General features: G+C 39.1%; 1 protein-coding gene across 1 annotated transcript in view; it reads left to right on the top strand.

Moving 5' to 3' along the window:
• The window catches only part of col12a1a (collagen, type XII, alpha 1a), a 74,723-nt gene extending 68,086 nt beyond the window's left edge, over nt 1–6,637 (top strand). Inside the window, exons 64-66 of the mRNA XM_077538721.1 lie at nt 390–467; nt 1,987–2,151; nt 5,860–6,637. Coding sequence (XP_077394847.1) covers nt 390–467; nt 1,987–2,151; nt 5,860–6,008 — 392 coding nt within the window. The 3' untranslated portion in view covers nt 6,009–6,637. The remainder of the gene's footprint in view (nt 1–389; nt 468–1,986; nt 2,152–5,859) is intronic.
• The last annotated feature ends 7,131 nt before the right edge of the window (nt 6,638–13,768 follow it).

The raw sequence follows: 13,768 nt of genomic DNA on the forward strand, positions 1-13,768 counted from the left end.
ACGTAGCCATCCGCTGTCAAGCTAAAAGGATCATCTGCGGTCAAAAATAATAATCTGTGTTCATACATGATTAATGCGATATTTTTGAATGATTAATCAATGAGTAATCGCTTTACCTTTGACAGCTCACCTTCTAACATTTCATAGTAAAAATAAAGAAAAATGTGTATAATTTCTGCTGATATTGTATCAGATCAATCTCGATATCGGAGAGTACGCTAGGCTGCAATATCGCTATCGTAGCAGATGTGGAAAAAGTCATATCGGGACACATAGAACATTTTATTGTTAAAAAATAAAAAATAAAAAATGTGTTGACTTCCTCTTTGAATTTCTTTTTTTCTACTAATGATTTATCACCACAAAACTCTTATTGCTTATTTGTTTAGGTACGCCAGGTGAGAAAGGAGAGCGAGGATCTCCAGGCACAGGTGTCAGAGGACAAAGAGGTTCAAACGGACCACCAGGTAAGGCAGTTCCTTCTTCTCGCTTTCGTCTGACAAACGACCTTCATTGTTGAACCTTGCGCCCAATGAGGCAAGCAACACAAGCGTGCAGCTTCTCCGTTTATCATCTCTCGGTAGCGGCCGCGCTAGCCGCGCTAGCCGCGCTAGCCGCGCTACTTGATGTTTAACGCTAAATCACACTCGCACTGTGGCGCCATTTTCCTTTGCGTGGAGCTTTTGAACACACGGACTAGTCCCCTTTGTCAAATTAAAATGGTGGAACATTTTGACCAAAAATATGTGTGTTTCAGGCACCTTCGTTTGGGCAGCTGCTTCGCGTAAAATCTTCGAAAAACACCAAAATATATTTCCAAACTTTTCTGTAGGATTTATGTGCTTGGGCTTCTCCAAATATTACACACACCCGAACGACGACGTAGCATGCGTTTAAATTTAGCATTTTACTCGTCTAGTAAATTTCCCAATTTCCATGTCAGTCATAATACAGCTCGATTACTTGTAGACTTCCAATGTTTTCATTGTAACGCGACAAATAATGTGCCGTATTTTCCGCACTATAAGGTGCACCGCATTATAAGGCGCACCTTCAATGAATGGCAAATTTTAAAACTTTTTCCATATATAAGACGCTACAGTAGAGGCTGGGGTTACGTTACGCATCCATTAGATGGTACTGCGCTAAAGGGAAAACAGTCAGATAGGTCAGTCAAACTTTATTAATAGATTACAAACCAGTTTTCTGACAACTCCATTCAGTCCTAAAATGAATAAACAGCTGTTTTATTATTTTCTCTAAGTATTAGTATTAGCTAGCGATCCAAGATGGCGGGATCTTCTGCCGATCGTGCAGGGTCACCGATAGCATATTGACAGCAAGACCTGTTGCGGCTCAATACTAATCCATATATAAGGCGCACTGGATTATAAGGCGCATGGTCAGCTTTTGAAAAAATTGAAGGCTTTTTAGGCGCGCCTTATAGTGCGGAAAATACGGGAATCCCAACACGGATTTTTATAAATAACTCATCGCTTCCTCAGATTCCCTTTTTGGTGAGATCCGTAAAGCATGTGTTGTCTCGAGTCCGTCCTCACAAGCCCGACCGAACGCTGAATGATGTGATACGCAACTGAAGACCTGTTGGGGAGGAAGTCCACTCTGATGACTCAATCCAACACGAGCGCGCGTCGGCGTGCGCGAAGGCGAGCGCATCAGAATGTTGCGCAAGCGGCTTTCTTTGGTGGCTTGCTTGACAACACATGGGTTCACTTAAGGCAGAGGGGGAAAATTCCATGCTGAGTTCTCACCGTCTAGACAGATGGAGCTTGAGGGGGGGAGCGGGACGAGTGGGTAGAAAGCGGTACCTCCGCAAAGTGTTTTTTTTTTTCAACTTTATAATTGAGCAACTGGAATAGTGAAATTACAGAGCTGCCAACCGTTTCCACTCAATATTTACGAGCGTTGTCATAAGGCTTTGTGCGCGCACCCCCTTAACACCCCCCCTCCCTCCTCTCTTTTCAGGACCACAAGGAGAGTCAAGAACGGGACCCCCAGGTTCCACTGGCCCGCCCGGGCCCCGCGGCCCTCCAGGCCGTAATGGAAATGCCGGGGTGAGGGGACCACCAGGACCCCAAGGATACTGCGACTCCTCTCAGTGTGTCGGCATCCCTTACAACGGATACCCAGGTAAAAGCCAACGTGCCTCACTCCCGCATGCTACTACATGACATAGCAACACTAATTACAAGCAGCCCGGTGCACTACTTTCTATGGTAACATTTAGAATGTGCATGTTCTGTGGTAGTGAAAACAAAATATTAATGCGAGAAAACTGACCGTTCACTAAATACGATCCCTTAAATGCTCAATTATTGAATCACTGCCATACAGCAGGGTTGTCCAAAAAGGGGCCCGGGGGCCATTTTTTTTGGTGGTCCACGGCATATACTAGAAACAACTTTTGGTTACAAAATCTTACACTGTACAGGTTTACTGATTAGTATTTTCTAAATTTGAATTAAAAAAAACAATCGACTTATAAATTCGTATCGGGATTAATCGGTATCGAATCGTGACCTATGAATCGTGATACAAATCGAATCGTCAGGTACTAGGCAATTCACACCCCTTGTATCAACCATAGCAACTAGGGACGTCACGATAAGGGCAATATCGTGATATCGTGATATGAAAACTGCCACAATATCGTCGTCGTCATGCTCACAATATTTAAAAGGAACACATCTGTGCAGTTCTAGCACCATTTATTAGTGCTATTTAATTTTCATTAGGGATGTTTTGGCCCTCTATGTTTAAAATCTATGCTAATCGTCAGATAAAGTGGAACCTAATTTGCTTGTGAAGCGATCAATGTGTGCTTGCATTACCAAGTAAAGTGCCTCAATATTGTTATTAGAGATTGTAAGGTGGTTGATATGCATTGCTGTTATGTACAAAAGCACAATATTGTTCTTTTTTTTTTAGTATAAGCTCTTTTTTTTACAATATTGTGATTTTTTTTTTAAATATCGCCAACAATATCACAATATCGTGATAATTATCGCATCGTGACCTTCATATCGTGATATCGTATCGTGATGTTTGGATATCGTTACATTCCTAATAGCAACTGACCACATTATCACATCATAAACATAATAACTGCGTAAGACTAGACAAACTAAAAGTCGCTAATATGATTAAACTATCATCATTAGCATGATAAGGGACATAGTAACTGCATGATGAAGCTGTCAGTTGCTATGCAGTTGATCTTCCTCTAATAATATATAGATAATATAGAAGTACTGTAATTAGTTCCAGATTCAGCTGTAGGTAAGGTTAAAGTGTAAAGACGGGTTATCATCGCGCTTTTCATTGTTACCGGGTTCTAAAATGTTGGTCAAATTCCAAATTGTACAACTTCAGGGGCATTTGAATGAAGAGATTCTACGAACAACGGGTCCATTCAATGAATTTGGACAAAAAAAAACATCAACTTCCCCACACGGAAACTAAATCCAACTGTTATCTTCACGACCGCCAACTTGGAATTCTTCAATTCGCTCTCGCTCAAGCCCCCATGTGCAATATTTAAATCCAAAGATTAGCTGTGCCGATAAGCCGAGACGGGATCGGACGATCCCTGCTGGGAAGCGTTTAGCGATCGGTCAGTTGGGACTCACCACTTTCCACCACCTGCATTTGTTTGATATTCCATTTAAAACGTGCATGCAAAATCACTCTAGCTTAGCAGTGTGTGATTCTTAGCATATGGTGTAGTAGCTTTTTTTTTTTTTTTTTTTTTTTTTTCAACTCACCCATCTGAATATTTGCAGGTTGGGCATAGTAAATTCTCTGAATCTACTATGCAGCTTTAAAGTTTGAAGTCCTGTTTCTGAGACCTTTGCCCATTTGTTCCAGGGCATTAATAAAAGGATAAAAACACCGTGGACATGACTAATGAACATTAAAGCAAACGTTACAACAAAAAAAAAAGGCAAAAATCCAGAATGGAGGTGGACTGGCACTAACATCATCTCACAGCTATAAGCTACCGTGATGGCAACCTGCTGGCCTGTTTGCATCTTGAACCACAAAAGCGCTGGGAACACACAAAAACAGAGACAGAGAATTCCTACCAAGGAAGGAGCATGTACAAACAACCAACCAACAACTACTAACAAAAAGAGGATTTCATAACTGTGTACATGTCGAGGTGAGACTGTAAATAAAACTAATGTTGTGCTATGTAAATGATGGTTGATCCCGGACACTTCACTAAAAATCCAAGTTAACGTCTGTACTGAGCTTGTGCCTTATAACACCCCCCCGCTAACTTACTTACACCAGCAATAACCTCTGTTTTACAAAGTGAGCAGACTGAAGCATGTTCCAGTTGTTACTTTTAACCATTATCTTTTATTTTTGTGTGTATGTCGGACAAATTGGTGCTCAGTGGTGCGCTCGTACTAGTTTAGCGTAGCGCAATTGTTGTTGTTATTTTTTTTAAGGTTTAGTATGCAATAACTTGAGCTAAGAATGAAGTCATAATAGTAGGAGAAAATTGTTAAATTGTTAATTAAACTGGAATAAAGTTGTATGTGCCCCTACTAGTCTAAACACAACACTCCGATTAACTCATTCACTCGCCGCCATTTTCACATTTCGCAATCTCGTTCGCTCCCGGCTGTTGTACTGAATTTTGACTTATTTTGCAAGGCCCACAGAATATTGTGTTCAATTGCTATAAAAGCATGGAACCTACCAAAAAGAAAGATTAAAGTCTCTTCTTTCATCAGGAAAAAAAAAAAGTATGTTTCTATCTGTTTCCGTTTTGCAGCAATTAGCATTAGAAGAGAGCTAAGTTTAGTCAGTTTTCGCAAATCTATTTAAAATTGGAAGTAATTTAGCTTTTTTTTTTCTCCTTTGCTCTGTTGCCACCTGCTGGCCGTTTGTGTAATAACTAACATTTCTGCAACTGTTTGCAGTTAAGAGGCTGCATCAAAGCCTTCTGTATGCTCTAGCATAAAAATAAAAATTAAAAAAACGTATAAATACGTCTTTGGGACACTTAACACATAAAACAAAAAACGTGTTTACACGTTATTGGGAGCAAATGAGTTAATATTGTGTTTGTGGAATATAAGTTAAGCGGCAAAATTTGTATCCGTCTCAAGGGGGCGGTCATTTTGCCGCTTGCAGTCGACTGAAGATGACATCACAGTTGATCAGGGCTCAGGTAATGACCAATCACGGGTCAGCTTGCGAACGTCACGTGACCGAACCCAGAAAACAGGTGACCCATGATTGGTTGTTACCTGATTTCTGAAGCTGAGCTGTGATTGGTCGTTAACTGAGCCCTGAGCGCCTGTGATGTCATATTCGGTCGACAGCAAGTGACAAAATGGCTGCCCTCCGAGACGGCTAAAAACCAAATGGATTGTGCTGCTTAATTCAACGTAATAATTTCTAATTGATGGTTGAACCCCCCCCCCCCCCCCATAAAGGAATGATTTTACTTTGACAGCCTTTTCACTGATGAAAGTATTGATGATGTCATTGTTTGTCAAACTTTTGCTAAAGTGTAACTTCACAATATCCTCAAACAGCTCAATTTGTTTTATACAACTTTGTTCCTGGAAAATGACTTTCAATTCTAAAATTATGACTTTATTCTCACATATTGCAACATATTTTCTTCGTGTAATATATATTTTAATTTTATTCTTATAGTATTTTTTTCTATGATGCTAATACTCCTTTGTGTAAAATCAAAAGTCGAACACATCAGGGCATTTTAGGGAGAGGGGAAAAAGAAAAAAAGAAAAAAAACAACCTATGTGCAATACCATTTGAAATTTTTGATTTGATTTGGCCGCATATTTTCTGTAGCCACCAACATCCAGCCCCAACCGGAGGTAGCGTCGTTACCCGTGGAGCCGGCTGGAGCGATTGAGACAATACAATCATCAGCTTACACGCAAAACCAGCGAAGAAAGCGATCGCTACCGAAAGGCGATACGGAGACACTAGCATCATAGCTAGCACGAGGAGTTGTTAGAGCGTAGTATTTACATAACTTTGATGATCCATTTTATGTGAGGATAAAAAAAAAAGTGCTATTCGGAACATATGTATATGGGTTTGATACCCATAGTTATATTGAACATATATTGTTTTGACATGAGAACGTAGCAATTACAAGGTCGCTCGTCACGCTTTAAGCTCCTTTTAATGTCTGTGTTGAATCCTGTGAGGGAAAAAAAAAAAATCTGAAAGAAATTGAACCACCAGCTGTTCTTTTTGTCCAATTTTATGTTAAAAAATGTTACAAGAATTCTACGGTCTTTAATTTGATCCCCTCGAGGTTTGTTCTGAATCACGTTTTGTAAAACCAAATAACAGTTTGACTTGTAATGCACCAAACTTTTTTTTTTTTTCTGCTACCAGATGTGTAATTTGCATGTTTGTGTTGTATAATTTCCTGAGAATTTGTTCAGTCGGAATATATTTGTGTTCTATCAAATGCAGTTTAGATTTGGATGGTACATCGAATTGCTGTTCTCATGTTTTAACTGCACGTATGTTGTGAATTCCCCCGCAGCCTTATTTTCTTATTTATTTCTGAAAAACAGAAGAAGCATTTTTCAATAAAACTACTGAAAATGTTGCTTTTTTTGGTGTCGGCTGATTTTTCTCTTCCACTTGGAAAAAGGGATAACAAAATTCCTCTTATTTGGGTTTAATGGTTCCGTTTCTTCATTTTGAGTGACATAAACATGTTCATTCACGTTATATTTTGATAGCCAAATACATATTCAGCCACCCCAAATGTCAGGTCATGTCAGCGCAACAGAAAAAAAAAAAAAAAAAAAAAAAAGAGAGAGAAGCTGGAGTGTGAAAAAAAAATATTCAGAACTGTTCTGACTTGCTTCATAGTTTCAGTTTTTAAGCGCAGACTTACAAGTACATGAGGACACCCCCATAGTTATTAGATGGTCATGGAAAAACATTTTCTCAAATCATCCATATCTAAATGAAGGGAATATGAGATACACAAGGGAAGGAAATATTGATGTAGTTCCTGTCCGGATTTTAAGCCTAAATTGTGCTCTTGTGCACCACCAAGACACTCAGCAATTGCATTATTTTGTGATGAGAACATACAAAATTTTAGTAACAGCGTCCAGGTATGGGGGGGGGGGGGGGGGGGGGGGGGGGGGGGGTTGGGGGGGGGGGGGTGTCTGAGGCAATGTCCAAACAAAAAAGGGTTTTATTACTTATATACAATTAAGGTGGTGCACAAGAAACAACAAAAACAAAAGTCCTAAATCGACGCAAACTCAAATAACAAGGCAAAGATGGAAACATGAAATCGACAACGGAACGACAAGAAGTGAACCGAAAACAGGTGACTAAATACACACAAACTAATGAACCGACGAGGGACACCTGGACAAGACGCACGCGGGTGAGGGAACTGATTGGCCGAACACAAGCTTGTGGGATGACGAGCACAGGTGAACATGATCACACTCAAACGAGACACTGACAAACAAGGAAAACAACTGACGTGATCAACAAAGACAAAACATAACAAAAACCCAAACCATGGCATGTTTTCCTCAAAAATCAAATACTGGGATTCGTAATACATCACAATTCTTTAAGTGTCTTTTGTGGCTGGTAGTTTATGTGGTGTTTTGTGGCGTTGATGTTTATTCTATTCATTTATCTATGAATTTATTTATTTCTTTATTCACTCGCCTACTTCTTATTAGAAAAAAAAACTTGTATGCTCGCTTCAAAATGTTTGTTTTGATCTTGTTTTTGTTACTATATTCTTTACTGCACAACCGATTTCTGTTTCATGTACAGCAATTTGTATACAGCAATGCCTGTTTTTAAAGCGCTTTATAAATAAAGTTGAGTTGAGAAACGGCTTATAAAAGCTTAAGATGCTGTAACCATCAACAAATAATATACTAAATCGAGATGGGCGAGTACCGATACCAGGTATTCCCATAAAAAGGAAAATATCGAATTATGCATTTATTCAATGCCAAAACTTTGTACAATGTACAAAATTCTGCATAGTGCCTCACTGCCTCTTAGTCTTTTAACTGTGAACATTGTAAAGTGAGACAAATTAAAGTGCATAAACATTTAGAACATAATACTGCACAACTGGACACATTATATCGATATTTACCATAAGTGTATCGATAATTTATTGCAACAGAGAGCGCAACAATATATTGCAATACCGATTTTTTTTTTTCTCCCACACCTAACGATGATGTCATTGCAAGGAAATACTGCACTAGAATGCCGCTTTTTTCCATCTCAACCAATTCTATCGAGTTTCCCTCGAAAGTCATTTTCTTCATCGGTGCTTCATTTTTTTTTTTTGCTGACTTCTTTGTTGACAATCCAGCGTGCATCTGCGATCACTTTGCGGATTCAACCGGGCTGCTTCAGAGTCTGCGGTCGCAACTGGCTGTTTTATCTCGAATTGTTCCGTCGCGAGCGGCAGACCGCACGTCCTTTTCCGCAGCGGCGATGTCTGTTTAGTTTTAAGAAGTCATTCACAGTTGAGACAAAAAAAAAAAAAAAAAAACCTGTGTGGGAACATATGGTTTATGAGCGTTTCAATGCAGTGCTCAGCGTGAGTTGTGAACCGAAGCCGGTGTGGCAAACTCAACAATGGAGTCTATTCCCCACCTCCGCGAATGGTATCATTCCACAGGATGCAAAATCAAATTAAGATGCCTGGCAGAATGGCGTCTCTCTGTAAACAAGTCATTGGGTGGAAACTCTCTTATTAATATTCCATACAGTTGAAAAATGTAAGTGGAGCGCCCTGAGATTGAAATGACCTAGATCAGAATGCTTTGTTACGAAGCTGTAAAAGATGTTATGTGACCTCTTTAAATGAGATAAAAGCTCCATTCAATTTACAAGAGATTCACCTGGAGGCTGGAGTAGTGTGATGATACAATGATGTCATCTATTTTAGTGTTTGACTTCATACATTTATTAAGGCTTGATTGTAGAGCAGTGCTTCTCAAATCTGACCCCCCCCCCCCTCCCCCCCAAGGGGGCGTGAGGCTCCATCAAGGGGGGCGCGTTTGACCTCGGGGAACATGCTTTTTTATTTTTATTTTTTTATTTTTTTTTTAACTGTCCGAGAAAAAAAGTGCAATTGCACCTCCACTACATTAGGGGGCAGTGGCGCTCTCATTATTGGCAGAGTGCGCGCAGGGAGCATTCGCTCGGTGGTGTAGGGGTTTTGTTTGCACTGAGCATGTGCGCTTTGCACACAGCAAAAAATTATTTTATATTTTTGTTTTTCAGGTTAAAGTTTGTTTTTTTTTCGTTGTTTTTTAATATTGTGCTCCTGAGTTAATGTTGGTGATCAGTTTGAATGCATTATTATTTATAGATTTTTTTGTCATTTTATTTTTCCGTATTATATGGTTTGACATGGTCAGTCAAAAAAAAATGTTTACAGTTTAATTAAGGATTTAATTTTATTTTTTGAATTTCAGATGCACTTTAAATCTTTTCTGTTACAGTTAATAAAGCAATTCTTTGTTGTAAGTTGGTCCATATTTCTTTTCTTTTTTTTTATTCTCTTAATAAGGATACAGTGTTATGCAGAGGTGTGCTTATAACAATTTTATAGACAAATGATACTATTTATAGTCGCGTGGTTGAGATGATTTCTTCTTATTAAGGGCGGCATGACAGAAAATAATTGAGTAGCACTGTTGTCGAGTAATAGAGGGTTATTACACAATGTTTCAGGTTGCCGTAGATTCATATCATCTTTGTGACAGCACATATGTCCTGACATGTCCAAATGTTCAAAATGATCTACACCAGTTTGATTAACTGTCGAGCAATGTCGTCACCGAGTTAAAAGGTGTATTTTGTATCGCTGTTAAACGTTGTCCCCTCCATTACGAGCATTTAAGCGAGATTTAGCGTCAATTGTTACGCACCATTTCAGCGAGCAAAAAGCAACTATGATAGCACACGTCCCGTCACGTCAGACATCAATTGAGTTGAGGCGTTACATCCCAACCCAGAGTGAATTTTGCTACGCTTTCATATTTTAAACTTCATTCCAAAATGTGTCCTTGGCGGATGTGCTGCAAAGTATGTAGTTCATATATTTTTAATGGGGCAGTTTGGCAAGCACGTCTGCTTTTACAGTTCGGAGGTTTGGTGTTTGAATCTCGAGTTTTAACTTTTCTGTGTGGAGTTTGAATGTGGATTTTGCTGTTATCCGGCACGGTAAGCTTAATGAAGACTCTAAATTGGTGTGAATGTGAGTGCGAATGGTTTTCTGTCGGTGTGCTTGACGTGTGTGGGCCAGTCCAGGGTGTACAACCCAAATCAGCTGGGATAGGCTCCAACTCGTCCATGACCTGAACTCATTGTTTCCCCAGCCATTTTCACTGAAGCAACAACCCCCTTCGCTCCCGGCTGTTTTACTGGATTTTGACTGATTTTGCAAGGCCCACAGAATATTGTGGTCTATTGTTATAAAACAGTGGTGTCCAAACTACGGCCAGGGGGGGCATTTGCGGCCCGCTGTCCATTTTCCAGTGGCCCGCGACATGTGCTAAAAATGGCATTTGACTCAATTCAAATAAAATAAACAAAACAAAAATGTTTGGAGATGGTCAAAGTAAGAAGGGAGGGCATCAAAAAATAGGTGCCATTAAAGGTTATTTTAGTTAACTCAAACTAATTAAAAAACTAAAATTCAAAAAAACAATATTGTTACCGAAATTAAAAAAAATAAATAAATGAAAATGCTTTTTAAAAACTAACTGAAACTACATTTTATGTTTACAAAACTAACTAAAACTAACTATAATTATAGCAAACATGTCCTTTGTTTTATTCTTTGGTAATTAATTTAATGCATGAGCCTTTGGGGATGATTTTAAATGTGATTTTTAGTAGATTTATTTTGATATAAACCGGAATAATGACGTTTGAAAGTTATGTCACACAGAAATGATGTCATCTAGCAGCAGCCAATAGAAAAGCACCAAAAGATGACGTTGCTCCCATGGTGTTTTTTAAATACTGCGCACAAGTAATACACATAAAAAAAAAAACAACTAATAATAATACTGAAACTAACAAACTAAATTAAACCGAAGCAATAAAACCTTAATAAATGTATAATTGAATTTCGATTAATTGCACTGCCCTACTTTGACGTGTATAGCCGTCAATGGCACTGAATGAGTTAATAAAAAAAAAAAAAACATGATAAGAAATTACAACGTATGACAAAGATAACGATGTTCAAATCATTTTTTCATGCCAATATTTTCTTGTTTTCAAAAACCTGTGTCTAACGAGGGCTGACAAGCTCAAGTCCCGCCCCATCTGACCCTCTGACCCTCAAGCCTTTCTTTATCTCCATCTTAGGTCAGATATCCTTTAACCTCTGGGAGGTTTCTCCGCATAGCGCAGCTGCGAAGGTGGCTGCCTGCGGGCCAGCACGTGTTTTCTGCACCCGGCCCGCAACAGTGCAGAGTTTGCAAAATGTTTGACCTCTGCAAGGGCGTCAGCTGGGCCGGCGTATTTATTGTGAGATGAGGGTGGTCTCAGATGCTTTGTTTGTCGGGATTCATGGGGCGACGCCCACGTAAACTTGAAACAGTTGGGTGGACATTATGAGCAGGCGCTGGAATATGAAGTTATGTCATTCCTTTGTCTTCAAGTCTTTTCACTTGTTCAAACATTGGGCATCATTTTCCTCAGTCGTCTAATCAGTTTACAAGCATATTCTTTCCCCATGAGCACATTTTGGACTTCCCCACCAAACCTTCCTTGAAACAATCCTCTCCAACTTTTAAAATAGTCCATTTGCTTTTACTAGAAGTCAATTATTTTCATCACTGTTTCCAATGTGCTGATATCAAGGTTAGTGTTGCTGCAGAGGGACTTCGGCTGGCTTTCTTCACCAAACATATCAGACAGGCAACATATCTGTCAAGTGATTTTTCTCATCTCTCTTCAAGTTGTCTGTTCAATTGTAAAAAGTCTCCAGATATTGGCAAAAAAAAAAAAAAAATGTCAGCGCTTTGTGTCTTGGGTCTATTCAAGGTTTCGTCCTTTAGACGTCCAATTTTCCTTGCCTCGCTTGCCAAAGTGCTCGCTCATGTGGGGCTCTGTTGGTTCTCTCGAATGGAAGTATAAATATTTTTTTATATTTCAAATGCCTCCAGATAATGTTTGGCTGCAGTGCAGTGATGGATTGACGACGATTTAATCATTGTCTGTGGGGTAAATTGTTTTGTAAAAGCTAAAGCAGTAATTGAAAGTGGTAACTTGCTGCATGTTTAATTAACCCTTTTATCACCCACAAGACAAGTGTGTAGATAAAATTGTCAATAATAGTAAATATTAATAAAGAACTAGACTAAGTGCAATTTCTAGAGAAATTGCGTGGGAATGCTGAAAGCTGAATGCTAAGATTTGAATGCATGTGGAATACTTATGAAGTAAATTGAGAGATAAATTATGAAATGTTGACCTCCTGCCACTGAGCAGTATCAGACACCTGGTAATGATGATAAGTTATATGTATGGAAGTGGGCGTGGAAAGTGATACTTAGAAAAAGTTCAATGTCTGTCCCATTGAAAATGAATGGGGAAAAGTTGATATTAAATGTTAAATTGTGCAAATACTGTCAGTAATGTGGAATCAGACGATATATACACCGGGAGGCGTGAATTTTAGAAGCTAGTTGAAATTTGAACCGTGTAAATTGGAAGTATTATGTGGGAATTTACGCGGCAAAAAAAAAAAAAGTGTGGAGAATAAAAATCACAATAACATATATATAAATATTTGATGTATTTTTAAAATAAATTGACTGTGCTGGTGAAAATTTTACAAGAGTTTTACAATACTACAATTTAATAAAATAAAAAAAATACATAAATAAATACAATAAAATTTTCGTATTTTACAGTCCTCGATTTGCGTCTTTATTATTATGACTCCGGTGACCCGCAAATGCTTCTTCAAGCAACGTGAGCAGGTACCAGCGAGCTTGCAATGAGTTTGGCTTTGGCCAATTATGATTGAAGTTGTATACACAAATCATCTTTCTTGTCGTTCCCAGAACCGCAGGCTTTTCCCGTCCTCTCGCAGACATTCGCAGACGCCGCTGGGATTTGAGTCACACAGTCTTTAAGCGGGGGTTGGGGGTCGGAGGTCATAATGATGGCTGCTCTGCCAGTTGCTGAGGCCTTGGGGGGGATGAAGGAGGAGGAAACTCGAGCGGCTTTTCTTCAAGTTGCCGTGCAAAGGAAAGAGTGACTCAGCGCAACGTGGAACCCCGGTTAGCGTTTTTTTCCTCGCTGACTGTCCGGGCCCACACGCAGCATCAACCGTGCAAATATGGAGTTGAAAAGCAACGGGGAAGTTCTGCTCTTCGTCTCATCGCTTGTGATTGCATTTGTTGATTGGAAATGTTCCATTCCCACAGATGATCCAACGTTTAATAATAACCTTTTTATTCGACTGATTATTGGCATCAACTATTTGTTGTTGATGTTTTACCATTGCTTCAATTTTAACTTAATCACTTTTATTTATTTTTAACCTTACTTGTCTGGGGATTTACCATAAAAGGACACTACCTGGTTATTTATAATGTAGTTGAGCTTACTGCAAACAACCCTGTTGCGTGGTGGGAGAGGAAGAAATGTCGAGTGCACTAATAACAGAGCTGGAATTTCCTTTTGACATTTCTCATTT

This window comes from Festucalex cinctus, chromosome 12, assembly GCF_051991245.1.
Source record: "Festucalex cinctus isolate MCC-2025b chromosome 12, RoL_Fcin_1.0, whole genome shotgun sequence".
Lineage (NCBI taxonomy): Eukaryota > Metazoa > Chordata > Actinopteri > Syngnathiformes > Syngnathidae > Festucalex > Festucalex cinctus.